This window comes from Geotrypetes seraphini, chromosome 4, assembly GCF_902459505.1.
Source record: "Geotrypetes seraphini chromosome 4, aGeoSer1.1, whole genome shotgun sequence".
In the NCBI taxonomy this organism is placed as follows: Eukaryota; Metazoa; Chordata; class Amphibia; order Gymnophiona; family Dermophiidae; genus Geotrypetes; species Geotrypetes seraphini.
Genome location: NC_047087.1, coordinates 63,685,118 through 63,711,706, shown reverse-complemented (window position 1 = coordinate 63,711,706; position 26,589 = coordinate 63,685,118). Strand labels below are relative to the sequence as shown.

The 26,589-nt window shown below is 45.5% G+C and overlaps 1 protein-coding gene across 3 annotated transcripts in view; it reads right to left on the bottom strand.

The window, feature by feature from the left end:
• Positions 1-26,589, bottom strand: part of NFATC3 (nuclear factor of activated T cells 3) — a 217,760-nt gene that overhangs the window by 150,448 nt on the left and 40,723 nt on the right. For all 3 annotated transcript variants that reach the window (XM_033941418.1, XM_033941420.1, XM_033941417.1), the window contains exons 2-3: positions 15,401-16,529; positions 12,806-12,968 (exon numbers count right to left, since the gene is read on the bottom strand). In XM_033941418.1, the coding sequence (XP_033797309.1) occupies positions 12,806-12,968; positions 15,401-16,529 (1,292 nt within the window). The remainder of the gene's footprint in view (positions 1-12,805; positions 12,969-15,400; positions 16,530-26,589) is intronic.

The following is a 26,589-nucleotide window of genomic DNA, read 5'->3' as shown; positions in this document are numbered from 1 at the left end:
GATCACTAAATTGAAAATAAAATCATTTTTCCTACCTTTGCTGTCTGGTGATTTCATGAGTCTCTGGTTGCACTTTCTTCTTCTGACTGTGCTTCCAATATTTCTTCCCTTCTTTCAGCCTCCTGTATGCGTCCTCTCCTCCAGACCTCATTCCCTCCACCAACTTTTTCTTGCTTTCACTCTGCCCCCTTCTTTCTTTCTCTCTCCATGCCCCCTTTCTTTCTATATGTTTGTATTTCTCTCTTTCTCTGTGCCCCATTTCTTTCTTTCTCCATGCCCCCTCTTTCATTCTTTCTTTCTCCATGCCCCCTTTCTTTCATTCTTTCTTTCTCCATGCCCTCTTTCTTTCTTTCTGTCTCCCTTCTTTCTTTCTGTCTGTCTCCCTCTACCCCCATTTTTTTCTTTCTCCCTCCCTCCCTGCACTAGTATAAACACACGTAGGCAACTATTTGTCTTTATATAAAGTTGACTTAAAATAAAGCTCCTCTTTATAAAAGTTACCCTCAATATGACTGGGAAATGTGCATTCCTTGATTTTGTTTGTTTCCTGAACAAGTGCCTAGAGGCTATTACTGCTGCCATCGGGGAACAGGCCGCTGCCGAGTTCTGACTGAGCTCTTCCTGCTTCCCAGCTGAAGCGCAGGGCTGACCAACTCTCGCCACCCGATGTGAATTTTAACATCGGAGAGGAAGTTCCGGGCCAGTCAGGCAGCAATTGGCTGGCCCAGAACCTCTTCTCCGACGTCAGAATTGATGTCGGGTGGCGAGAGTTTTTTGGCCCTGCGCTTCAGCAGGGAGAACTCGGTGGCGGTCTGTTCCCAGATGGCGGCGGTGGCGGCCTATTCTCCGTCAGCGGTGACTTGAGGGAGGGCAGGGAGGAAGGGAAGCAGGTTGGGCACAAGCCGTGAGCTGCACTCAAGTGGCTAAAGAGCCGCATGTGGCTCACGAGTTGCAGTTTGCCGAACACTGTACTATACTATAGGCTTTTCCACCTATACTATTACTTTTCCACCTATACTAAGAGAATTTTCTTTCAATGAAAGCAATTGTTCAATCACTGCAAACAAAATTGATCAACACAAAACCAACTATAGTATATTATATGAATAAGTTTTTTTAAACACCTTTTTCCTCTTGAATCACTTTTGAAAGATGTTTTTAAACACAAAAAAGACAAAGAGGCAGTAGAAGAAAACAAAGAAGTGGCAAACAAGTTATATCTTAAGAATGATACATTACTAATTCATATATAAAAAAATCTCCATTCCTAATCATATTAAGATTATTACATACCTGAAAATGCTTTCCCATTGATCTCACCCCACACTGACTTAGACTGGCCTAGCACTACCTATTGGATAAGACAGCATCTCTTAGGAACTTGTTAGTTCCTCTCTCACATTCATTCTTCTCTAGTACCAATCTAACTGGTTTGACTAGCAATCCTTAACTCACTTAAAATGTAAAAATTACACAGGACTTATGAACTACTATACTGAGATCAGGGAAGGATAGTCTTCACTGAATCTTTCACCTTTTCAAATTTTACAGAGAAAAATAAAATACACAGAAAGATGAAGGCAAATAAAGACCATAAGGCCTATCTTGTTTACCCGACCATGCCATCTACTATCCCCTCCTCTTCCTTAGAGATCCAAGGTACTTGTCACAAGCTTTCTTGAATTCAGATACCATTTTTGTCTCCATCACTTTCACCGGAATGTTGTTCCAAACATTTAACACCCTTTCAATGAAAAAGTATTTTCTGAGGTTACTTCTGAATCTATTCCCTTTCACCTTTATCATATGCCCTCTTATTCTAGAGTTTACTTTCAATTGAAACACTTGCTTCATGTGCAATTAGGCCACACACTTATTTAAACATCTCTACCATGTCTCCCCTCTCCTGCCTTTCCTCCAAAGTACACATATTGAGATTTTTAAGTATGTCCCCGTACACCTTATGACAAAGACCACTGACCATTTTAGTAGCCTTCCTCAGGACCTACTGCATCCTGTTTTTATCTTTTTGAAGGCACAAAATATTTGAAATGAGGCTCACTAGATTCTTATACAGGGGCATCAATACCTCCTTTTTCCTACTGGCCAATGCTCTCCCCATGCACCCAAGAATCATACTAGCTTTTGCCGTCAACTTTTCAATCTGTTGGACCACCTTAGGATCATCACATACTATCCCACCCATATCCCATTCCTCTTTCATGCACAATGTTCTTCACTTCCTAAGTTACTCTGTTCTCTCAGGTTTTTGCAGCCCAAATACATGAACCTGCATTTCTTAGCATTAAATCTTAGCTGCTAAATTCCTCAGGCTTCACTAGGTCCTTCTTACGTTAAGCACACCACACCATCAGGGGATCTACTCTATTGCAGATTTTGGTATCATCTACAAAGAGGCAACTTTTACCAGACAACCCTTCAGCAATACCATTTACAAAATGCTAAAAGAACAAGCCCAAGAACCGAACATTGAGACACACTTTCCTCACAGTGATCTCCATTATCACTATCCTCTGTCCCATGTGTGTAGAGGTATTTAATGATTCACTTGGAATACTGTGTGCAACATTGGTCTCCCAACCTAAAGAAGGATATAAAACTGCTGGAGAGGGTGCAGAGACGAGCAACAAAGCTAATAAAAGGTATGCAGAACTTGGAATACGAGGAACGACTTAAGAGACTGGAATTGTTCTCCCTTGAGAAAAGGAGACTGCGAGGGGATATGATCGAGACTTTCAAAATACTGAAGGGAATCGACAAAATAGAGCAGGAAAAAAAATTATTTACAATGTCCAATGTGACACGGACAAGAGGACATGGACTGACACTAAGGGGGGACAAGTCCAGGACAAATATCAGGAAGTTCTGCTTCACGCAACAAGTGGTGGACACCTGGAATGCTCTCCCAGAGGAGGTTATTGTGGAATCCACCGTTCTAGGATTTACAAGCAAACTAGATGCACATCTCCTTATGAGAGGCATAGAGGGATATGGGTGACTAAAATTATGCCAGGCTGGGCCTCCGTGTCTGCGGATCGCTGGACTTGATGGACTGAAGGTCTGATCTGGAGATGTTCTTATGTTCACTTACCTGAGGACTTATACTTGCCTGGGGGCTTTAATCACCCAGCCACAACGATACTAGTTTAAAGCCTTCTTCAGTAGGTTAGCCAATCTGCAGCTGAAGACACATCTTCCCTTCTTTAATAGATCTCTCTTCAGCAGCCCTTGGAAAATCATCCTATGGTCCAGGAAGCCAAAATGCTCTCAATGACACCATCTGTGCAGCAACGCATTTATTTCCAGGATGCAAGCTTCTCTGCCTTGGCCTTTACCCTCAACAGGGAAGATCGACAAGACCACCGTCTATGTACCCGTTTGCTTCATCTTCTCTTCAGCGTTACAAGTCACTTTTGATACGTTTGGAAGAGTACCTAGCAGTTCAATTAGTGCCAACATGGATGAGCAACATCGGATAATAGTCATTAGGCTTGATGAGTCTCAGTAAATTCTCCATAACATCTTTAATTATGGCACCAGATAGACAGCACACCTCCTGGGACATCATGTATGGTCATCAGATGGACACCTCTGAACCCCCTCAGAAAGGAGTCACCAAGCACCACTACCTTTCACTTCCTAGTGGTCAAGGATCAAGCAACTTTGGGGATATCGAGCTTTGATTCTTCCTCTCTCTGGAATGCTCTCATGTCCTCCACTTCCAGTGCAAGGCAGGTGTAGTCACAGTATTGATCCTGCAGGGTCCAGTAATCTGAGTCCAGTTATCCTTCTTCAGAATGGCCTCTTCTTCACTGCTAGATATCTATGATGCCTCATTAAGCATTTCACCGATGTACCTCTCATTCTCATGGATGCTTCTCAGTATTGCCACCTCCTCTCTCAGTTCCTTCACTTTCTTCATGAAGGACATAAGCTGAACACATCTTGCACATGGAATCACCCCCTCTCTTGGGTAACATTTTCTGTCTGCACAGACAGAGACAGAAGCCTGGCAACAACTTTGGTGAAACAATGTTTCTCAGCTATACTGTGGTTGCAGAAGTACTCACACCCGAAGAAAGAAAAGAAAAGAAAGTAGAAAAAGCCTTACCAAAGCAATATCCTCTTCCTAACTGGCTGAAGAGCATATAAATCAAAAGATCAGCCTTGTAATCACAGATATATATATATATCCAAAGTGCATCTCTCCCACCCCCTCTACTGCCACATCCAACATTTCTCCCCTCTCATCCCCCGGATCATGTGCAGCATTTTTTACCACTGCCCACCAACCCCATTTCTCCTTCTCTGACCCCTCTCCAGCACAATGCTACCTCTCTCCTTCCATCACTATGTCCAACATTCCTCCCCCTTGCATTCCTTCAATCTGTCCCTCTGTTCCCTCTCCACCACCATATCTAACATTTCTCCCTCTCATCCTTCTATTCCCCATGCATCTCTACCTCTCTATGCCCAATTTTCCTCTTTCTTCCTTTCCCTATGTGCATTACTCTTTCCCTCTCACTCACACACTAATGTCCAACAATTCCCCTTCCTATTCCCTCTCTATGTCCCAAGTTAGTGCCACCTTCCTCCCTCTCTTCTGTGTCCCAAGTTAGTACCCCTTCCCTTCCTTCTGTGTCCCGATTCGTGCCCTCTCTCCCTGCTTTCTAGCCTTTGTCCCAAAATCGTGCCCTTCCCATGTCCCAATGAGCTCCTTCCCCCCTCCTTTCTCCCAGATCATGTCCCTTCTTTCCCTTACTTGCCCGCTGCAGGGCCACACTTGCTTCCTTCAGGGCAGTCCAGCTGAGCTGCTCCTTCTGCCATCAGCGGCACTTGTTGCAGGGATATGCGGGCAGCAGCTCACATGCTGCACATGGCTGACCCACAAGCTTTCCTTTTCTCTGACAAACACTGATATCACACTGCAGAGTAGCCAGGCTATAATCCAAACAATGTTTGTCCCCCATCAACAGCAGCTCTTGCCTCAACAGACCTTGGAGATGCAGAGAGGTTCCTCTACAATCAGCTTCCAAGTTTCCAAGTTTATTTAATCTTTGATATACCGTTTATCAAAAGCATACCTAAACAGTTTACAATGATCAAAATATTGTTAAAATAAAACAAAAACTTAAAAGTAAAAAGTGGAGGGGACGAAAGAACAAATAGACTGACTGGAACAAAAAGGAAAAATGGGAAAAGGTAAGAGCTTAAATACAATGAGAAAATAAGATTTTAAAAGGGAGGGAAGAAGCGGAGAGGCTTAGCACACTAGGGTAGGGGACACTTCAAAAGAATCGTTTCAATTTGGTACTGCTGACTGCATAGAAGCTGTTAGGGCTCTAAGGGAATAGAATCAGACTGAGCAGGCGTCTTTTAAAGAGCAATGTTTTCAGTTTACATTTGAATTTTTCAAGAGATGTTTCTTGTCTTAGATCTGACGGAAGGGCATTCCATAATATATATATATATATATATATATATATATACTGCGCAGGACATGATTTCTTTGAGATTTCATCATCGCCATCTCCAAGAGCAATTGGGCGAACTTTCTTATGAATCCTATGCAGAAAAATGGTCCCTGGAACTTTCCTGCACAGTGACAGCGCAAATGATTAAGAGAGGTCTTCCTGGGACGGCACGCCTGACACCTAGTGTGCCCTTGATTGAAATGAACTTTAAATTTTTGCTGCGTCTCTACAGGTCTCCCGCTTACCTCTTTCGAGCTAAGATGTGTACTTCGGCACAATGCCTTAAATGTTCTTATTCCCCATCTACTCTTGGACATCAGTTTTAGTCCTGCCCGAGGGTTCATTCCTTTTGGCTGCAGCTTCATCGACACATCCAGACAATGTGGACTTACAAATTTGCCCTCCGACCGGAACTGTTGTTTACCTTGGACTATCTTCCTCTTCCCCATCCGAAGGGGTTTCGGGGTTTTATGGTTCGCTCGGTGTTGTTGGGGAAGAAGGTGATTTTGCACTGTTGGATTTCTTCAGACTCCCCCACTTTGTCCCACTGGTGTACCTTGATGTTACAACACGCTTCTATGGAACGTTTACAATTCTCAGCTTTTGACTCTGCGAGGGGTAAAACTTTTAATTTTTGTTGGGAACCATTCTGGCTTACGTTAACCCACAGAGCTCGTAGTCATCTGCTTAATGTTTAAATTTCTTTCGTGGCACTACATGGAATGGAGTGTATTTTGCTGTATTGGAACTGGTTTGGGTGGGGGGGGGGAATGGGTGGGCGTTTAGTTCCATGGTGAATTTTGGGAGAATGTCTGTATTCAAATGTTTTGTTGAACACCATGTCTTACTTGCCTACAGGTGTGTATTGTTTCATTTTTGAAAATTAATAAACATATTGAACATATATATATATATATATATATATATATATATATACACACACACACACACACACACACGTGCACTTAAATCGGAGTACCACTTTTCAGTCATGAAAAATCACAGTACGCTGTAGTCAAATGTAATAAAACTTTTATTCAGTTTTAAAAAAACAACAACAAACACACATGTAAAACAATTCTACAAGGTTCAGTTTTAGAATCAGCACTGTTCTGTCTAATGCAATACACTATAAACCCTTTTTTAAACCAACATTCTACTGAAATAATCAGTCATTGTTTTCTGCATGCAGATTGACGATTCAGGCTGTGTATCTGACTACTGATTCTGAACTGGCCATAGTCGTGACATCCATTTATCTCCAGATAACAATGTAGCGTGTGCAGGGACTTCAGCGCGTCTGAGAAGGAAATAATCTCTGCAGGTGTTTCATTAGTCGTGATGACTGCAGCAGTATCCCTGTCATCATCAGATTCTTGGTTTTCTGCAGTGTCCTTTATGACTGTACAGATATCGGAATTAGTGCTGTCAGAAGATGGGGGCATATCGTTGTCAAAGGCGACATACAGCTCAAACTCTTGTGGCGAGAGTCCAACTGGGAGTTCAATGGACGAAGTGTCAGCTAGAGAATGACATGGTGGCGGTTACCCGCGGCTAGCCGCGTTTAGCCGCGAGTAACCCGCCGAAACGGGGAACAAAAAATAGTGGTCTCTGCGGGACGGGGACAAGGCCATTCACCGCCCCGTGGAGCGGTGAATGGACATGTCCCCGCAGTGAGGCAATCAAGATCGCGCGGACCCCGCCATCTCCCTCCCTCCACCTCACCTTTGAACTGAAGAGCAACCGCCGGTGCGTGCGAAGAAGAAAAAAAAGCCTCTCCTTTTCTCCTGCTCTTATCATCATGCTGCAGCTACTAAAGCCGACAAGAAGTCTTTCCGACGTCAATTCTGACGTCGGAGAGGAAGTTCTGGGCCAGCCAATCGCTGCCTGGCTGGCCCAGAACGTCCTCTCCGACTTCAGAATTGAGTCGGAAAGAAGACTTCCGGCTTTAGCAGCTGCAGCATGGCGGTAAGAGAAGAGGAAAAGAAGGGAGGCTTTTTTTTTTTTTAGCGGCAGGGAGGCAGCAGGCTGGCTTTGGCTAGGGAGGGAGAAAGGTAGACAGGCACAGGCAGGCAGGCTTCGGGGGTGGGGGTGGGGGTAGGACAAAGTGTGGAAGGCAGTGAGAGGGACATAGGAAGGAGGCACTAGGGGCACTAAAGACATGGGAAGGAGGCACCGGGGGCACTAAAGACATGGGAAGGAGGCACTGGGGGCACTAAAGACAGGAAGGGGCACTAGGGACATGGGAAGGAGGCACTGGGGCACTAAAGACATAGGAAGGAGGCACTGGGGGCACTAAAGACAGGAAGGGACACTAAGGACATGGGAAGGAGGCACCGGGGGCACTAAAGACATGGGAAGGAGGCACCGGGGGCACTAAAGACATGGGAAGGAGGCACCGGGGGCACTAAAGACATGGGAAGGAGGCACCGGGGGCACTAAAGACATGGGAAGGAGGCACCGGGGGCACTAAGGACATAGGAAGGAAAGAGGGAGGGAATAGAAAGGGACAATTCTTGGGCCTAAGTGCAGAAAGAAAGAAATGAAAGAAAGGATACACAGACAGAAGGAAACGCAACCAGAGACTCATGAAATCAATCACCAGACAGCAAAGGTAGGAAAAATGATTTTATTTTCAATTTAGTGATCAAAATGTGTCAGTTTTGAGAATTTATATCTGCTGTCTATATTTTGCACTATATTTGTCTATTTTTCTATAGTTACTGAGGTGACTGAACTTGCGGAGATGGGGCGGAAACAGGGTTTTAAAATTTTTGTCCTAGTAGTTTGCCGGTCCACAAAATAATTCTTTTATTTCTGCTGGTCCACGGGTGTAAAAAGGTTGTAAAACACTGATGTAGAGTATGCCGGCTTTCTTTTTCGCCCAGCCGCATGCGTTCAAAAAGCCACGCTCGCGTTGATCAATCTTCTCCTCTCTTGCAACTTCCTGTTTCCGGTTGCGTCAGAGGAGAATATTGAACAAATTAGCACCCACACATGCGGCTGGGCAAAAAAGAAAGCCGGCATACTCTACATCTAAGGTGAGATGGAGGGAGGTAGATAGCGGAACACTGCAGTCGGTCGGGTGTCTGCTCTTTTTGTATCACTGCCTGCCTGCGCTCACGTTCCAGATCCTCCTGCATTTTTAGTGTGCACAATTGACCTGATTCGAGCTATAGGTGAACATGGGGGACACGTCATTGAAAGGGAGGACAAGTTAATTGATTTATTTTATGTTCTATTTTTACTACAGGGCAGAGGCACTGAAACAGATTCTCAGTGCAGTAGTAGTAGTGGCAGAACTCTCTTCTGTCTTCATGGTGTTTCGCAGTACTGAGGCTTATATGGATGCTGCGGGGACGGTGACGGGGCGGTGAATGGGATGGCAGTGGCGGTGATGGGGCGGTGAAAGGGATGGCGGTGACGGGTCGGTGAAGGGAACGGCGGTGACGGGGAGGTGCAGAGGATGGTGGGCCGGGGACGGTGCAGTGACGGGGACAGATTTTTTCCCCGTGTCATTCTCTAGTGTCAGCTTCAGTTGTATCCTCAGATGCATGAATGAAGCTCACCCATCAATAGCAATCTGAAATCGTTGATGGAAACTCGACTCCACACCTCCCGTACCATGTGAAGAGAGTCGAGCACCGTCATTTTTCTCATGAGTTCAGCAGCTCGGGGTCTGGATTCCGTGCTTGCATCAATCACCGCCATCACCTATCTTAGGACGAGTGACCTGTAATGACATTTGAAGTTGGCGATTATCCCTTGGCCCATCGGTTGGATCAAAGATGTCATGTTTGGTAGCAGAAACACGAGTTTGATGTTGGTTAGTCATACGCCATTGCTGTGTACTGTACAGTTATCACATAGCATTACAATGTGTCTCCTACACCTTCTCATCAGATTGTCAAGCTTCTGCAACCATTTAATCCACAGTGTTGCAGTCATCCATGTGTTTTTGTTGCTTTCATATTCAACAGGCAGGCGTTTAATGTTTTTGAAGCACCGAGGATTTCGATTCTTCCCAATTACCAGTGGCTCAAGCTTTTCACTACTGTCCATATTGCAACTGAGCAGCAATGTCAATTGTTCCTTTGGCACCTTGAAGCCAACAGTTTCATTGCGTTTGAAATCCAATGATGGCACGTCAGTATAGGCCCTTCTCATCGGCGTTGAAAGCATTGCATGGTTCATATCCACCAATGACTGAAGGCAACACTTCCATGACCCATCTTTCTGCATCAAACTCATCAGCGTCTTGTTTTTCACCATGCTGCTTCTTAAATTTTATGCCATTAAGAACCTTCCACCTCTCTAGCCATCCTTGTAGCTTTGAAGTCTTCTACACCCAGTTTTTCGGATAGCTGTACTGCTTTCTCCATCACCAGAGGCTCACTGATTGGCAGTTGATGACTTCTAGCTTCAGCAAGCCATCGCAGCAACGCCTGTTCAACATCTCTTACCCATACAATGGTCAGACTTCAACAATCTATATAATAAATACAGCCACGCAGCCTGTGACTTCAATCATTGCCCCCCATACCTACTGAAAACCTTTCCGTTCCCTGCTTCTACAATGGATACAATCTTTACTATTAGAGGGTCATTTCCCACAAGAACTCAGCGAAATCATCATAACTCCGATTTTAAAAGACCCCAAAGGAGCAACGGACCAACCATCCAACTACAGACCTGTAGCGTAATCCTACTGTAAGTCAAGCTGATGGAAAGCCTCGTAGCCAAAACCTTAACCTCATACCTAGACAAACACAATCTACTCCACCCCACACAGTCAGGCTTCAGAGCCAACCACAGCACGGAGACCCTACTAGGAACACTAATGGACACTGCCAGACAATACCTCTGTACAGGCAAGAAAATCACGCTCATACAACTAGACCTTTCTGCAGTCTTCGACCTGGTTGATCAGCATTCTCATACAAACTCTAGACTCCATTGGAATCTCAGACAAGGTACTCTCATGGTTCAAAGGCTTCCTACAATCCAGACCCTACAGGGTTAAAACGAAGCAAGAAAAATCAGAACCCTGGTTCAACCCCTGTGGAGTACCCCAGGGATCACCCTTGTCACCTACACTATTCAATATATACATAGCCTCCCACAGCTTCTACCTAGACAAACATGGCATAACCTCATACAACTATGCAAATGACATCACTATCCTCCTCCCCTTCGACCACCCAGAACCTGCCATGACAAGCACAATACACAGAACTCTCGAAACAGTAGCAACATGGATGACAGAGCACAAATTAAAACTTAACCCTGACAAAACAAACTTCATCCTCCTAGAAAACAATAAAACTCCTACCTTAACAAATCTAGTAATAAACTCAATCTCATACCTATTCAACCCACACTAAAACTTCTGGGAGTACTAATTGACAGAGGCTGTACCATGCAACCACAGATCAACAAGGTAATAAAAGCATCATTTGTGACCTTGAGAAATCTAAGACAAATCCGAAAATTCTTCGACAGAAAACAATTCCTACTGTTGGTACAATCCCTTATCCTTGGACTAATACACTCCTGCAACATACTTTACCTCCCATGTACAACGACCATGATAAAACAATTACAAACTAAGACTCATCTACTCGTTGAAAAAATATGACCACATCACAGAAGCATACCATGACTCTCACTGGCTCCTAATACAGGCAAGAGTACACTTCAAATTCTACTGCCTACTATTCAAAGCCATTAACGGAGAAAGCCCAACCTACTGGAATAACCGACTAAATCAATCCTCCTCATCCAGGCACAGGAGAACCCACTCACTTTTCACACATCCACCATCCAAAAATGTCAAACGAGAAAAACTATATGACAACCTAATAGCCACCAAAGCAGCTAAACTGGACAGACAAATCACCATTCTGTTGTCATCGACCACAGACTACAAAACCTTCAAGAAAGATGCTAAAACCCTACTCTTCAAAAAATACATAAAACCTAACTAACACGACCAGTTCCTACCTAAATCCTTCTTCTAATTACCCAACTAATGCTAAAATAACTCTATTTACCCATCACTTACCACCTTAAGATCTCAACAACTCTTTGGTAATTCTTATTACCCAACATTTATCACCTTAAGATAATGACAACTCTTTGGTAATTCTTATGTAACTCTTATGACATCTCTTATGCTATTCCTGTAAAGTTTTACATAACTTTTTATGTAATCTCTGAAAACTTTTATGTAATCCGCCTTGAACTGCAAGTTATTGGCGGAATAGAAATCATTAATATAATGTAATGTAATTTCCAGCCTTCCAAATTATTTTCCGTTTCCTGGTAGGATTGCTGTTGTTTTGCCAGTCTTTCAATATGGCTTGCTTTTTTTTGTAAATCTGAGAAATCTGGCTAGGATGAATGGTGTAATGTTTTGCAATAGAGACCTGACTCTCGCGTTGATCAAGTCTCTTTAAGACATAGACACATTCAGCCAAAGACAATGACTTTTGTCCAGCATGGTGGACATGTTCAGCCAGAGACAATGATTTTTGACCAGCCACAAAGGTTTTTCTCCATGAGACGCCATGGTGCAGTTTCGAAAGTTCCAACACCTGGCCAGGCCTAGAATGCTGATCCGAAACACTTGGCTCATCAACATGAGAACGTGATTGCTTTTAACCGGAGTGAACGTAACGTGAACACATAAAGGTGGGACCTATAACATCAGTGCACATAAGCAGATTGTGTGCTTATCAGAATTGCAATTATCCGGAGGTAGGCTGCGGATAACCGAAGCGTGCGCTTAACCGGCATGCACTTAGGTGGAGTCGACTGTATATATCTGTACCAGATGCAATCAGCTAGACTTAAAATGTAATTTCTGTAATTTTTGAAAATTAAGTTTACATTACACAGTATATGTTATTTAAATTGAACAGTGGCAGTGGACTAGAAGTAAGTCAAAGTGGCAGTGACTAGAACTAAGTCAAACTGCTGTACACCTCCTTAGGTGAATCTCTTCATAAAGGTGGTTAATAAATCCCATTAACTAAATGTCACTGAATTTTAGATTCCAACTCATTGTAGGAAAGGAACTGAAAATTTTGTGATGTGCTTCTTTACTAAAAACTTCAACAACAAAAGAAAGTTTACTTGCCTTGCACATTTTATATGCTATAACCCCTCCCTCCTCCCCCCCCCCCCCTCACACACACACACCCAGTAGTTTTCTAGGTTTTGACTAAATGAAAATTTGGTATTTCATTCAAGTTGACAAAAGCTTTTATATTACAAAATGCAACTAATAAGTGGCATTAAAAAAATACCTTAACCACTGGATGTCCTCCAGTAGATGCTTTTACTGCTCCTCGGCTGCCCTCTGTTTCATAATGGGCCCTGTGATGAGTTTTAGGGTGTATTTCTACTTTTAGTTCATACTGTCCATAATGACTTGGCAAAGGCCAATCCAGTGGTGGCAACGAGGAGGTACTAAAAAGAAACCATATAATATTTGAACACAGAACTGGAGATTAAAAATAATTCAACCAACTCTCGAAAGTACTTACATAGCTACACTGATCTGAATATATCAAGGCAGTGGTTCCCAACTCTGTCCTGGAGGACCACAAGTCAGTCAGGTTTTCAGGATAGCCCTAATGAATATGCACGGGGTATATTTGCATGCCTGTCACCTCTATTATATGCCGATCTCTCTCATGCATATTCATTAAGGCTATCCTGAAAACCTGACTGGCTGGTGGTCCTCCAGGACAGGGTTGGGGACCACTGCATCAAGGCAATGCTATTTCACAGTCCAATATCTTTTACTCATGTTTCTGAAATGTAAACCAATTGTTAAACCCATTTTGTTTTTTATATACATCTACTAGATCCCAATTTAGAATCATATTATTTATGATACATAATATCTAATAAGATATATAATTAATAAATTACTCTGCCCAAAACTTTATTTCAGCTTGCATCCACATGTAGATAATAGGCCCAATTCTTCAACTACTCTGAAATTTACAAGCATTACCTTCTCTAAAACCTTTGACAGGAAAGGCAAGCTTGAAACAGGTCTGTAATTTTCTTGGCTAGAAGGATCAAGTGTAGGTTGTTTTTTTAATAAGACAAACTGCTGTTTTTCAGAATTATGGCACTATTCCCTATTTCAAATAAACTGTTTATCAAATAAAATTAAGTTGATATTCTAAGAAAACTGCTTAAATATAAAATTTTCAAACAGATGTCTTACTCCTTAGAACAAGTACGTGCTTAAAGATACTGAAAGCGATTCTCTACTGAAAGGTGCACACCATGCAGACTCACTAGAAATTTATTTTTAAAAACAGATATGAAGCCATAACAGGAGCAGGTCTCCCTGTGAACACAACACACACCCACCAAATAAATGAAGCAAGCGAAAACTGTTAAAGACCCATGAACATGGCTAACATTCTATTATTACAGCAGAAGGTGAGTATTTTAAGAAACTACTGATGAAATTTTAAAACTGCAAGTTAAATTTACAGTAATACTCAGATTTCAAATCTGTGACTTAAAAGGAGAACAGAATGTAGTGGCCTGAAACCAAACTGATGAGTTGACAAGTAAGGGGAGGGCAATATTGGATTAAGTCAGAAAGGAGGATATGATGATAAGAAATGAGGAGTAGTGGAGGAGTACCGTATTTTCACATAGATAACGCGCACCCATGTAAAACGCGCACACGGGTATAGCGCGCAAAAAACACATATTTATGTACATAAATTTTTATATACCGCGCACACCCGTATACCGCGCATGCTGCCCGACTCTCCTTTCGCCCGCCCCGACTCTCCTCTGGAGACCCTGACTCTGTTTTCGCCCGCCCCGACTCTCCTTTCCTCCTTGAAGTCTTGTCCCTACCCTGAAAGCCTGATGCCCCCCCCCCGATGTCAGATTCACCCTCCCGCAGGACCGCTCGCACCCCCACCCCGAAGGACCGCTCGCACGCACCCGCACCCCCACCCCGAAGGACCGCTCACACTCCCATCCCGAAGGACTGCTCACACCCCCACCCGAAGAACCGCTCGCACCCCCACAGCCTTCCCCCCCTCCCCCATGGAGAAGCTGTCTACCTTGTTTCCGGATGCCAGCGAGCCCAGCTGTTTCCTCTGCCGGCGGTCCCACCCCTTCTCTGAGCCCTGCTGTGCTGCTTTTTCTTCCGGCGGTCCCGCCCTTTCTCTGACATCAGAGAAAGGGCGGGACCGCCTGAAGAGGAAGCAGCGCAGCACAGGGCTCTGAGAAGGGGCAGGACCGCCGTCAGAGGAAGCAGCTGGGCTGGCATCCGGAAACAAGGTAGACAGCTTCTCCATGGGGGAGGGGGGGGAGGCTGTGGGGGTGCGAGCGGTCCTTCGGATGGGGGTGCGAGCGGTCCTTCGGGGTGGGAGTGCGAGCGCTCCTTCCAGGTGATGAATCGGGCGTCGGGGGGGGGGAAACTATGTAAAAAAAATTTTGTACAACGCGCTCATGCGTATAACGCGCAAGGGTATGCGCGGTTTGTAAAAACCACGTATAACGCGCGCGTTATATGCGAGAAAATACGGTAAGTTGTTAGGGATAGGGCAATTTGGTACTGTGGAAAGCAAAACAAAAACCTTTTCCTTCCTGTTTTGCTTTTAGATTGAAAATGTTTGGTCCCCATTATTTTTGCCTGCATTAATTTGTTCAACACTTACTCTACTATTGGAGAACTTAATTTACTAAAACACCACCACCACCACCATCCCTTTGGGCATAGTATGAGAGAAAAACCTAAATAAAATCAGCCTTAAATTACAATACAGTCCATTAGCTTTCTTATTCAAATGCTACTTAATGCTTTCTTATACTATTTGTATAGGTTAGAAATTCAGTTAAAAAATTACACTTACCGAAATATTGGAGTATGACCAGGCTTTGGTTTGCTCCATGTAAAATGAGAAGGTACAGAAAGAAACTGTTCACCAGGTAAGTCTTTTTTTAGTAGATGTTGAGAACCAGAGTTATCATCTGTTGAAGTTTCAATAGAAGGTGACAAACTGTTCTTATCTTCAGAACCAAGATCTATATTCCCTGACAAAGTAGCAGTTGGATCATCCGAAGTCTTCCTTGTTTTTAGGGGTACATCAATTTCTGCACAGCACTGAAAGGGTGAAAAGCCAGGACTAAGAGCTTGTCCAGCATGAAGAGAAGTACTTAACCATGTGTCTTCTGTTACACTTCCTCTGGGAGAATGGGCAGGTGATGGAGTTGGAGAGTGGTGTGGTGAAAGTGAGCCAGCATAGCAAATATCAGCACTGGAGTGCCGTCGCTTCCCACAGGGAGATGTAGGCCTAGATGAAGGTCTTGAGGTTGGTCTAGGACTAAGCCAATTTTCATCTGTGATACTAGTTCTAGGAGAATGGCAAGGAGATTGTCTAGGCGATAAGCAAGGCCCAAGTCCATATGGCTGCTGCCAAGATTCATCTCCCTGACAACCTCTTGGTGAGCCACTGGGTGAAGCTAAAGGAGACCCAAGTGTAAATCTGGCAGCAGCTTCATTAAGCTCTGAATCAACATCATCATAAACATGAGAAATGGACTCACAAGAAGAAGCATCTGAGAACCAACTCCTGGAAGAAATGCTACTGCCAGGGCTTGGACTTAATGATGATTCCCTGTAAGAAAGTTCAAGGGGAAGATACAAATGGTCTCTTGAAGGTTTGTCTGCATACTCATTTTCAGGGCCATCTGCATGAAGGTCATCTTCATTCGATTCTATTCCTTGCTGGCAATGAGGAGAAATGGATGTAATTTGAATACTAGGACACTCAAAGGGCTTGGGACCACTTAAACTACATTTAGAATCTTGAATACCAGAAGCTGCCACATAGTTTTTGTAACCTTGAAGTCGGTGAGGAGACAATGCAGAACAGTGAGACTGCAATCCATGGTGTGGGATACAAATTGGCTGATTTGTAGCTGACTGAGGCTGGTCTACATTAAAAATGTAAAATGACGAACAATCATCCGCTTCAAGATCTAGGGGGGAAAAAAAAAAAAAAATTGGCATATATTTTCCTCACCACAAGTTACACTGGGAAGTCAACCATACTCTCTAAAATGACTACATTTTACTCGCATACTATCATAGTTTCTACAGCAATGACAAATAGTGCTTTAATTTCCATTGGCGCAGTCCATGTTGAGTGGAGCAAGGGTCTCCATAAGATCATTTACAATTTTGACTAAACTTTGTTTACGTTCTAGAAGGTAGCAAAGTAAATGTTAGAGAATCTCAGGAACAAAAGTCTTGTAGTTGTGAAACTGTAGACAACAGACAAAAAAACAACACTACAAATATACACAATGCAACAAAAATGACAAATTAATCATCTTACACTTGAACCAACATATACAATGGCTTGTAATTTAACCCAGGCTGAAGAATATTATAATAGTCTTTAAACTCTCATTCTTAAATTTGTTTCTGAAAATGAATTTAAAGTAGGCTGAAAAATCCATATAATATAATGTAGGATGAAGTTTGGATTACCGTATTTTTCACTCCATAAGACGCACTTTTTCTCCCAAAAAAAGCGGGTGGGAAAAAAGGGTGCATCCTATGGAGCGAATACCCCAATCTCCCCCCCTCCCCGTTACCTTATTTAGATCGCTGTCCGCCCCTCACCCACCGCTGCTGCTGCAGCTGATCACTCGCTGCCACCGAAAGTATAGGAAGGGAAAGGCCAGGCGGGTGCAGCAAATGCACTCCATCGGCCCAGAAACCTTACCCCTGATGTCAATTCTGATATCGGCAAGAAGATCTGGGCCAGACATTGGCTGGCTCAGACCTTCTCTCTGACATCAGACTTCACATTGGGGCGCAAGGCTTCTGGGCCGGTGGCCTGAAATCACTGCACCAGTCTGGCCCTTCCCAGAAATTCCTTCCGTTCTGGTGCCACGCTGCTGAGCCAGGAATCCCGTTCCCCCTCCCCCGCTGCTTCGTTGATGTGACTTCATAGCAGCAGCGGTGGGAGGTAATTAAATCCAGCAGGCAGGCAGGCTTGGGGGTGGGGCGGAAGAGGACAGAGGCTGGAAGGCAGTGAGGGGAACACAGGAGGGAGGAAGGTACAATTGTTGGACCTGAGTTGAGGGGGGAAGAGGACAAAGGCTGGAAGGCATGAGGGGAATATAGGAGGGAGGGAAGAAGGGACAATTGTTGGGCTTGAGGAAAGAAGGAAGGACGAAAAGAAGGCAAGAAAAAGAAAGAAGGAAGGAAGGAAGGCAAGAAAGAAAGAAAGAAAGAAAGAAGGCAGGCAGGAAAGAAAGAAGGAAGGAAGGAAAGAAGGAATCCAGACAATAAAGGTAGTGATCAAAATGTGTCAATTTTGAGAATTTATATCTGCTGTCTATACTTTGCACTATAGTTGTCTATTTTTCTATAGTTGTTACTGAGGTGACATTGCATATTTTAAAAAAGTCATCTGCCTTGACATCTGTGCCCTGTTCCTGCCCACCCTGTCCTGGCCTACCACTAGACCACCAGAGGGGGGACAGGGTACAGAGCCTGGCAAGGAGTGTGGGGTTGGGTGTAGAGCCTGGCAGGGAGAATTTGGTTCAGAATGATTTTTTTTCTTGTTTTCCTCCTCTAAATCTAGGGTGTGTCTTATGGTCAGGTGCATCTTATGGAGCGAAAAAAATGGTAATGTTCTTCAGCAGTACAGAGCACCAGGTAGATGATATTTATTTTTAATATACTTATAGCCTGCTTATACCTAAGTGGATTCCAAAATATTTGGCCAACTGCTTGATTCCAAGGTAGTCACTGTAATACTAAAAGAGAAATTTTTTGGTGTTCTTATTTATTTAGATCTACCCGATTGAAAATGAGCAAAAAAAAAAAAAATAGTTGCATAAAATTTTACCCTATTTTCAGAAGAAAATATTTCAACCAGTGTCAAGACTAAACTTTTTTTTTTCTCAGCACCATTGAAGAGAGGAATATTTTTACTGCCAAAATTTATTTATTTTTTTCCTCTGTGGGACCAAGGTGCTTTACATTCAAATCAAAAATTTAAGGAAAACCAAAATTAAATAAGGTGATAATGAATCAACTCATAATAATTAATCACCTTTTAATATTCTTAAACAATAACACACCATTAAACTTATGTATGTGAAAAGCTCAGACTCAACAATTAACCTCTAGTGATAAACACAGAGCAGGTTGTTAACGAGACCATTACAGCTGATCACCATCTCAAACCACCACATACAGTAATTTATCTTACCCTGTACTTATCTTGAACGGTGGATAAACTGTGAACAGTCTCACAACTGCTCCGGTCTTGTTGCTATGTGATACCAATTGCTATAGCTGTCTCATATTTCCCTCAACAACCCCAACACGAGTTTCATGAATTGGAGCTTCTTCCGGAGGGGACACCGTTAGTGGGACTCACTTATCCGAACAAACCAACAGCACATTTTAACAACTTTGAACAGTTTAGTGTCATCTGAAAATTTTACCACCTCACTCGTTGTTCCAATTTCCAGATCATTTATAAATAAATTAAATAGCACTAGTCCCAGTACAGATCCCTGTGGCACTCCACTATTTACTCTCCTCCACTGAGAAAAATGACCATTTAATCCTACCCCCTGTTTTCTATCCGATAACCAATTCCTAATCCACAACTGAACTTTGCCACCTAAACCATGACTTAATTCAGTAAAGAGCAAACTGTAGCTGGCAAAGAAAAAATCATCAGCTCAATCCACTTGATGAAAACAATGTATTAAAAGGGTTTCATATGTGGCCAATGTTTTCTACCAAACAGCTGAGGCACCTATTCCAAAAGTACAGTTAACTAATCTTCAGCCTGCCAGTATGTTGCTTACATATATGACAAATCACTGATGAGTTGGAAATGTTATGTGAAATTTCAATGGAAGAATGAGATGCCTTACATCAGCTTTAATCAGTAGGATAGGGCATGCCTAACGTGACCATTTATTTTTTTCATCAAAATGGGACATCTATTAATTTTCAGTCCTGCCCCCAACCCCGCCCCAATTTCTTCCATTCATTTTTCATGTACATACAATATTTTATTAATTCATAATGGTAACCATAAAAATAAAAAAACCCACAAAGCACACTGTACGCAGAGAAAACAGTAATTGTAATGTAATCATCATTTTTGAGTTTTTTTCAAAGATGTCTAGGCAGATGACTTTAAAATATACAATGTCACTTTAGTAAATGCAGAAAAATAGACAAATATAGTGCAAAATGTAGACACCAGATATAAATTCTCAAAACTGACACATTTCAATCACTAAATTGAAAATAAAATCATTTTTCCTACCTTTGTTGTCTTCCTTCTGACTATGCATCCAATATTTCTTTCTTTCTTTCACATCCAACATTTCTTTCACAATCCAGCCCCTTCACCTTTGGATCCAGGTTTCTCTCTTTCTTTCTCCAGCCCAATTCCCCTTTGGGTTCAGGTCTCTCTCTCTTTTCCCTCTGTTATCCTCCCCAGATCCAGTGCCAGTTCTCCTTTGTACCAGGTCTCCCTCTCTCTCCCTCCTCTGTTATGATCTTGATCTCTCTGTTCTTCCTCAGGGTCTCTCCCCCTCTGTCTGAACCCCCCATAGTTCTGTCTTTCCCCTTTGGTCCAGGCCTTTCTTTTCTAGTCTTTCTTCTGCTTACAACCCCCCCCCCCCCACACCTTCTCTGCCTCTTTCTCTCCTTCCTTCCTCCCTCCCTCCTTCCTTCCTATATCCCTCCTCACTGCCTTCCAGCCTTTGTCCCATCCCTTCCCCCGAAGCCAACCAGCCAGCCTCCCTCCATGTCGTGCCGAAGCCAGCCAGCCTGCCTGTCTGTCTACCTCTTTCCCTCCGAAGCCTACCATCGATTCTTCTGCTCCCCCCACCCAGTCCACCGCTGCCCGCTGCTGCTTCCTGCCCACCACAACAACCACAGGAAAGACATGTCCAGACGCCGGTCCAGAAGCTTTCTTCCCAATGTCAATTCTGACATTGGAGAGGAAGTTCCGGGCCAGCCAGGCAGCAATTGGCTGGCCCAGAACTTCCCCTCCGACATCAGAATTGATGTCGGGGAGAAGGCTTCTGGGCCGGCGCCTGGACATGCCTTTCCAGCTGTTGTTGTAGCAGCAGGCGGAGAAGCAGAGAGAATCCATTCTTCTCCCTCCTCGATCTCACTGCTGGCGTAAAGCAGGTCCACGGTGGAAGACAAAAGAGGAAGGAGGAAGGGACATGGCGCCCCCGCTGAGAGAGAGGGAATTTTAAGTGGAAAAGTTTTCTGGTGGAGTAAGATAGTCAATACCTTTTATTTCCATTTGTAAAAAGTCCCAATCCAATCCAATAACCTAGGCCAATCCAATCCAATCCCATCCCATCTCCAATACCAGGTGCCCGACTCAGTTTACTTGATGAATTTTATATGAGGTAAAGGCCTTACTCCAAAAACCCCCCACCTACACTACATGGTCATTAATATAGTTTTCTCCAACCAAGGCTTTGAGATGGCAGGAAATGTGTGTCTACAAAGGGGAACGGTTGGGAACACCTCAAGCTCGTTCAGTGTCACAAGTGAAGAGTCGGTTAGGGATGGTTTAAATAAAAGGAGAAGTAAGAGGTGGAGGTGGGGAGACAGTGGGGGGGGGGGAGTAACTAGGCCAAGAATGGCTGCAGCATCCCCTTATACAAAAGTTGCCTGCTGCAGCCATCACCCTAGCAACGGCAGGACATGCACCGAGGATGGAGTCGGCACCTCGCAGCTCCAGGCGCGCAGCCAGACCGCGCCAACACGAAGAGGTGAGAGACAGGAGGGGGGGCTGTGAGAAAGCGCTCGGACTAAAGAGGACTGCAAAGAATTACAAAGGGACTTGAACAAACTGGGGGAATGGGAGATGAGATGGCAGATGAAGTTCAACGTTGAGAAATGTAAAGTACTACATGTGGGAAGCAGAAACCCGACGTACAGCTATACGATGGGAGGAATGTTATTGAATGAGAGTATCCAAGAAAGGGATTTGGGTGTAATGGTGGACATGACAATGAAGCCGATGGCACAGTGCGCAACGGCCGCTAAGAGAGCGAATAGAAAGCACAGTTACTTACCGTAACAGGTGTTATCCAGGGACAGCAGGCAGCACATTCTTAACGTATGGGTGATGTCACCGACGGAACCCCGGTACGGACACTTTTAACTAGAAATTTCAAGTTGACCGCACCGCACATGCGCGGGTGCTTTCCCGCTCGACGGAGGAGAGCATGGTCCCCAGTTAAGATAAGCCAGCTAAGAAGCCAACCCGGGGAGGAGGGCGGGTCCTAAGAATATCTGCCTGCTGTCCCTGGATAACATCTGTTAAGGTAAGTAACTGTGCTTTATCCCAGGACAAGCAGGCAGCATATTCTTAACGTATGGGTGACCTCCAAGCTAACAGAGAGGGAGGAGGGATGGTTGGCCATTAGGAAAATAATTTTGTAACACAGATTGGCCGAAGTGTCCATCCCGTCTGGAGAAGGCATCCAGACAGTAGTGAGTAGTGAACGTGTGAACTGAGGACCAAGTGGCAGCCTTGCAGATTTCCTCGATGGGCGTGGAGCGGAGGAAAGCTACAGAAGCAGCCATAGCTCTGACCCTGTGGGCCGTGACAGCACCTTCCAGTGAGAGACCGGCCCGAGCATAACAGAACGCAATGCAGGCAGCAAGCCAGTTGGACAGCGTCCGTTTAGAGACAGGGCGACCTAGACGGTTAGGGTCGAAGGACAGAAAGAGCTGAGGTGACGAGCGGTGAGCCCTGGTACGGTCAAGGTAGTATGCAAGGGCACGCTTACAGTCCAGCGTGTGCAACGCCTGTTCCCCAGGATGAGAATGGGGCTTAGGGAAAAAGACAGGCAACACAATGGACTGGTTGAGGTGGAAGTCCGAGACCACCTTGGGAAGGAATTTAGGATGGGTACGCAGAACCACCTTGTCATGGTGAAAAACTGTGAAAGGTGGGTCGGCAACCAGTGCATGCAGCTCACTAACCCTCCTGGCAGAGGTGATGGCAATGAGGAAAAGCACCTTCCATGTGAGAAATTTGAGTGAAGTTGTGGCAAGAGGCTTAAACGGAGGTTTCATGAGGGCTGATAAAACCACATTCAGGTCCCAGACGACTGGAGGAGGCTTCAGAGGTGGTTTGACATTGAAGAGGCCTCTCATGAACCGGGAAACCAGGGGATGAGCCGTAAGAGGTTTTCCGAGGATAGGCTCATGAAACGCAGTGATGGCACTGAGGTGGACTCTGATTGAGGTAGACTTGAGGCCAGCGTCGGAGAGAGAGAGAAAATAGTCCAGTACAGTTTCCACCGCCAATGAGGTGGGATCGTGATGATGTAGTAGACACCAAGAGGAGAACCGGGTCCACTTCTGATGGTAACATTGGAGGGTGGCCGGTTTCCTGGAGGCATCCAAAATACGGCGGACAGGCTGAGACAGATTCTCTGGAGAGGTCAGCCCGAGAGAAACCAAGCTGTCAGGTGGAGGGAGGACAGATTGGGATGAAATAGAGACTGATGCTGCTGCGTAAGTAGAGTAGGAAACACAGGAAGAGGAATGGGCTCCCTGGAGCTGAGCTGGAGCAGGAGGGAGAACCAGTGTTGGCGAGGCCACTGAGAAGCGATGAGAATCATGGTGGCTCTGTCCCTGCGGAGTTTGGATAACGTCCGCAACATCAGAGGCAGTGGAGGAAAGGCATAGAGGAACCGATCCGTCCAGTCGAGCAGGAATGCATCCGGGGTCAGACGATGAGGGGAGAAGAGTCTGGAACAGAACTGTGGCAGCTGATGGTTGTGAGGAGCTGCAAAGAGGTCCACCTGTGGAGTGCCCCAGTGAGCAAAGATGGAGCGGAGCATGGGAGGATCCAGGGTCCACTCATGAGGTTGAAGAATGCGGCTGAGATTGTCGGCCAGGGAGTTCTGTTCGCCCTGGATATAGACAGCCCTGAGGAAGAGACTGTGTGCCGTGGCCCAGGTCCAGATGCGGATGGCCTCCTGACAGAGGAGGGGAGATCCGGTGCCGCCTTGCTTGTTTATGTAATACATGGCGACTTGGTTGTCTGTGCACAGGAGAAGGACCTGAGGGTAGAGAAGGTACTGGAAGGCTTTGAGAGCATAGAACATGGCTCTTAGTTCCAGGAAATTGATGTGATGTTGACGTTCCTGAAGGGTCCAGAGTCCCTGGGTGCGAAGATCTCCCATGTGAGCTCCCCACGCATAGGGGGAGGCATCCGTGGTGATGATCATGGAGTGAGGGGGCAGATGAAAGAGTAGACCCCTGGAAAGATTTGAGGAGTTCAACCACCATTGAAGAGATTGCTGAAGAGACGATGTCACAGAGATGGGATGAGAAAGAGGATCCGTGGTCTGTGACCATTGGTTGGCCAGAGTCCATTGAGGTGTTCTGAGGTGGAGGCCTGCCAGAGGAAGCACATGGACCGTCGAGGCCATGTGGCCCAAGAGGACCATCATTTGCCGAGCAGGAATAGAGCGACAAAGGAGCACCTGATGGCAGAGGCGGAGCAGAGTCCGTTGGCGGTCTGAGGGGAGAAATGCCCTCATCAGAGTGGTGTCGAGGACGGCTCCAATGAACTGAAGTCGCTGTGTGGGAAGCAGATGCGACTTGGGGTAGTTGATCTCGAACCCCAGGAGATGGAGGAAAGAGATGGTGTGATGAGTGGCCTGTAGCACAAGTGGAGACGTAGGAGCTTTCACCAACCAATCGTCCAAGTATGGGAACACCTGGAGGTTGTGAGACCTGAGGAAGGCCGCCACTACAATAAGGCACTTGGTGAACACCCTGGGCGATGATGCGAGGCCAAAGGATAGCACTTTGTACTGGTAGTGGCGGTGCTGAATCTGAAATCGGAGGTAGCGACGTGAAGTCAGGCCTATTTGAGGTCTAGGGAACATAGCCAGTCGTGTTGAGAGAGAAGAGGGTAAAGCGTGGCAAGGGAGAGCATTCTGAACTTTTCCTTGACCAAACACTTGTTGAGGTCCCTGAGATCGAGGATGGGACGGAGGTCTCCTGCCTTCTTGGGTACCAGGAAGTAGCGGGAGTAGAATTCCTGACCCCTTTGGTCTTGGGGGACTTCTTCGATGGCATTGAGAAGAAGGAGGGATTGGACCTCCTGAAGGAGGAGGAGGGTTTGAGAAGAGTGAGAAGCAGACTCTACGGGAGGATTGTCTGGTGGAAGAGTCTGGAAGTTGAGAGAGTAGCCGTGGCGAATGATGTTGAGGACCCACTGGTCTGATGTGATGACCTCCCAACGGCTGAGAAAAAGTTGCAGGCATCCTCCGATAGGTTGAGGAAGAGGTAACGCCGGTGAGAGACTGGCTATGCCCTGGAGAAAGGAGTCAAAAGGGCTGAGCAGGTTTTGACTGAGGGAGAGGCTTGGCAGGTTGATGAGATTGGGAGCGAGCCTGAGTTTGATGTTGCTGACGAGGTCGGCGAGGTTGTTGCGGAGGTGGCTGAAGAGGTCTGGCGGAGAACCTACGTTGGTAGGAAGACTGCTATCTGTAAGGGCAGGCAGGCAGAGTCTTTTTCTTCGGTTTGATGAGAGTATCCCACCTCGTCTCATGAGCTGAGAGTTTCTGGGTGGTGGAATCCAGGGACTCTCCAAAAAGTTCATCACCAAGACAAGGTGCGTTAGCCAGGCGGTCTTGGTGGTTAATATCGAGGTCGGAAACTCTCAGCCAGGCTAGACGTCTCATGGCAACAGCCATATCAGATGCTCGAGAGGTCAGCTCAAATGAATCATAGATGGAGCGCACCATGAATTTTCGGAGTTGGAGCAGACCGGAAATTTGTTGTTGAAAGAGAGGGACCTTACGTTCAGGTAGATATTTCTGTAGAGAAGAAAGTTGATTCACTAGGTGCTTCATGTAGAAGGAGAAGTGAAAGGTGTAATTATTGGCTCTGTTTGCAAGCATGGCATTTTGATAAAGGCGCTTGCCAAATTTATCCATCGTTTTCCCCTCTCTGCCAGGAGGGATGGAAGCATATACACTGGAGCCCTGGGTTTTCTTCAAAGTGGACTCCACCAGAAGGGATTCATGGGGTAGTTGGGGTTTGTCAAACCCCGGGATAGGAATGACCCTGTAGAGACTGTCCAGTTTTCTAGGGGCGCCCGGTACCGTGAGAGGGTTTTCCCAATTCTTATAGAAAGTTTCCCGTAAGATGTCGTGAAAGGGTAACTTGAGAAATTCTTTGGGTGGTTGCTCGAAGTCTAGGGCATCTAGGAAAGCCTGTGACTTCTTTGAGTCAGATTCCAAAGGTATAGAGAGAGCCGCTGACATCTCTCGAAGAAATTTGGTGAATGAGGATTGTTCAGGCTTGGAACCGGTATCAAGTGTGGAAGGTTCCTCATCGGATGAGGAAGGCTCCTCATCGGTACCGGGTTGGGATTCCTCCCATAGGTCCGGGTCCCTGACGTCGGTGTGCGTGGGACGGGACGGCGGTGTGGATGGTTCTGCGTGGCGAGTCTTTTGAGAGAGATTTGCCAGAACGCATGGAGACGGTGAAGAAGAACGGTGCCGGTCTTGGTCTCGGGGAGCCTGGTGCCGTTCCCGATGTCGGGGAGGATCGGCGTCAGATCGTATTTGAATGAGAGGATTAATGGGTTCCGCCGAGAGTACCGGCATGGATGTGTTCAATGGCACCGATGGAGTGGACTCCGGTGGTATGGAGCGATGCTCGGGCCGGTCCGGTACCGGAAGTAGCGGGGCCAACATTGCCGGCAACAGATGTTGGAGCTGTTGCTGTAGTTGTTCCTGCAATTGGGTTTGGAGTATGGCCGCTATGCGGTCGTCCAGAGGAGGCACCGGTACCGCTTTTTTCTTTTTCGGTACCATAGGTGCCGCTTCACGCCCCTGGCGATCAGGAGGCCGATGACGAGGCACTCACCGATATCGGGGCGGAGCGTTTGCGGGGTCGGCGCAATGCCGGGAGGACCGGCGTCGCTGTTGTGGCAGGAGGGCGCTCAAGGGAAGTGGAAGGCTTCTTAGATGGCTTACCTGGCGT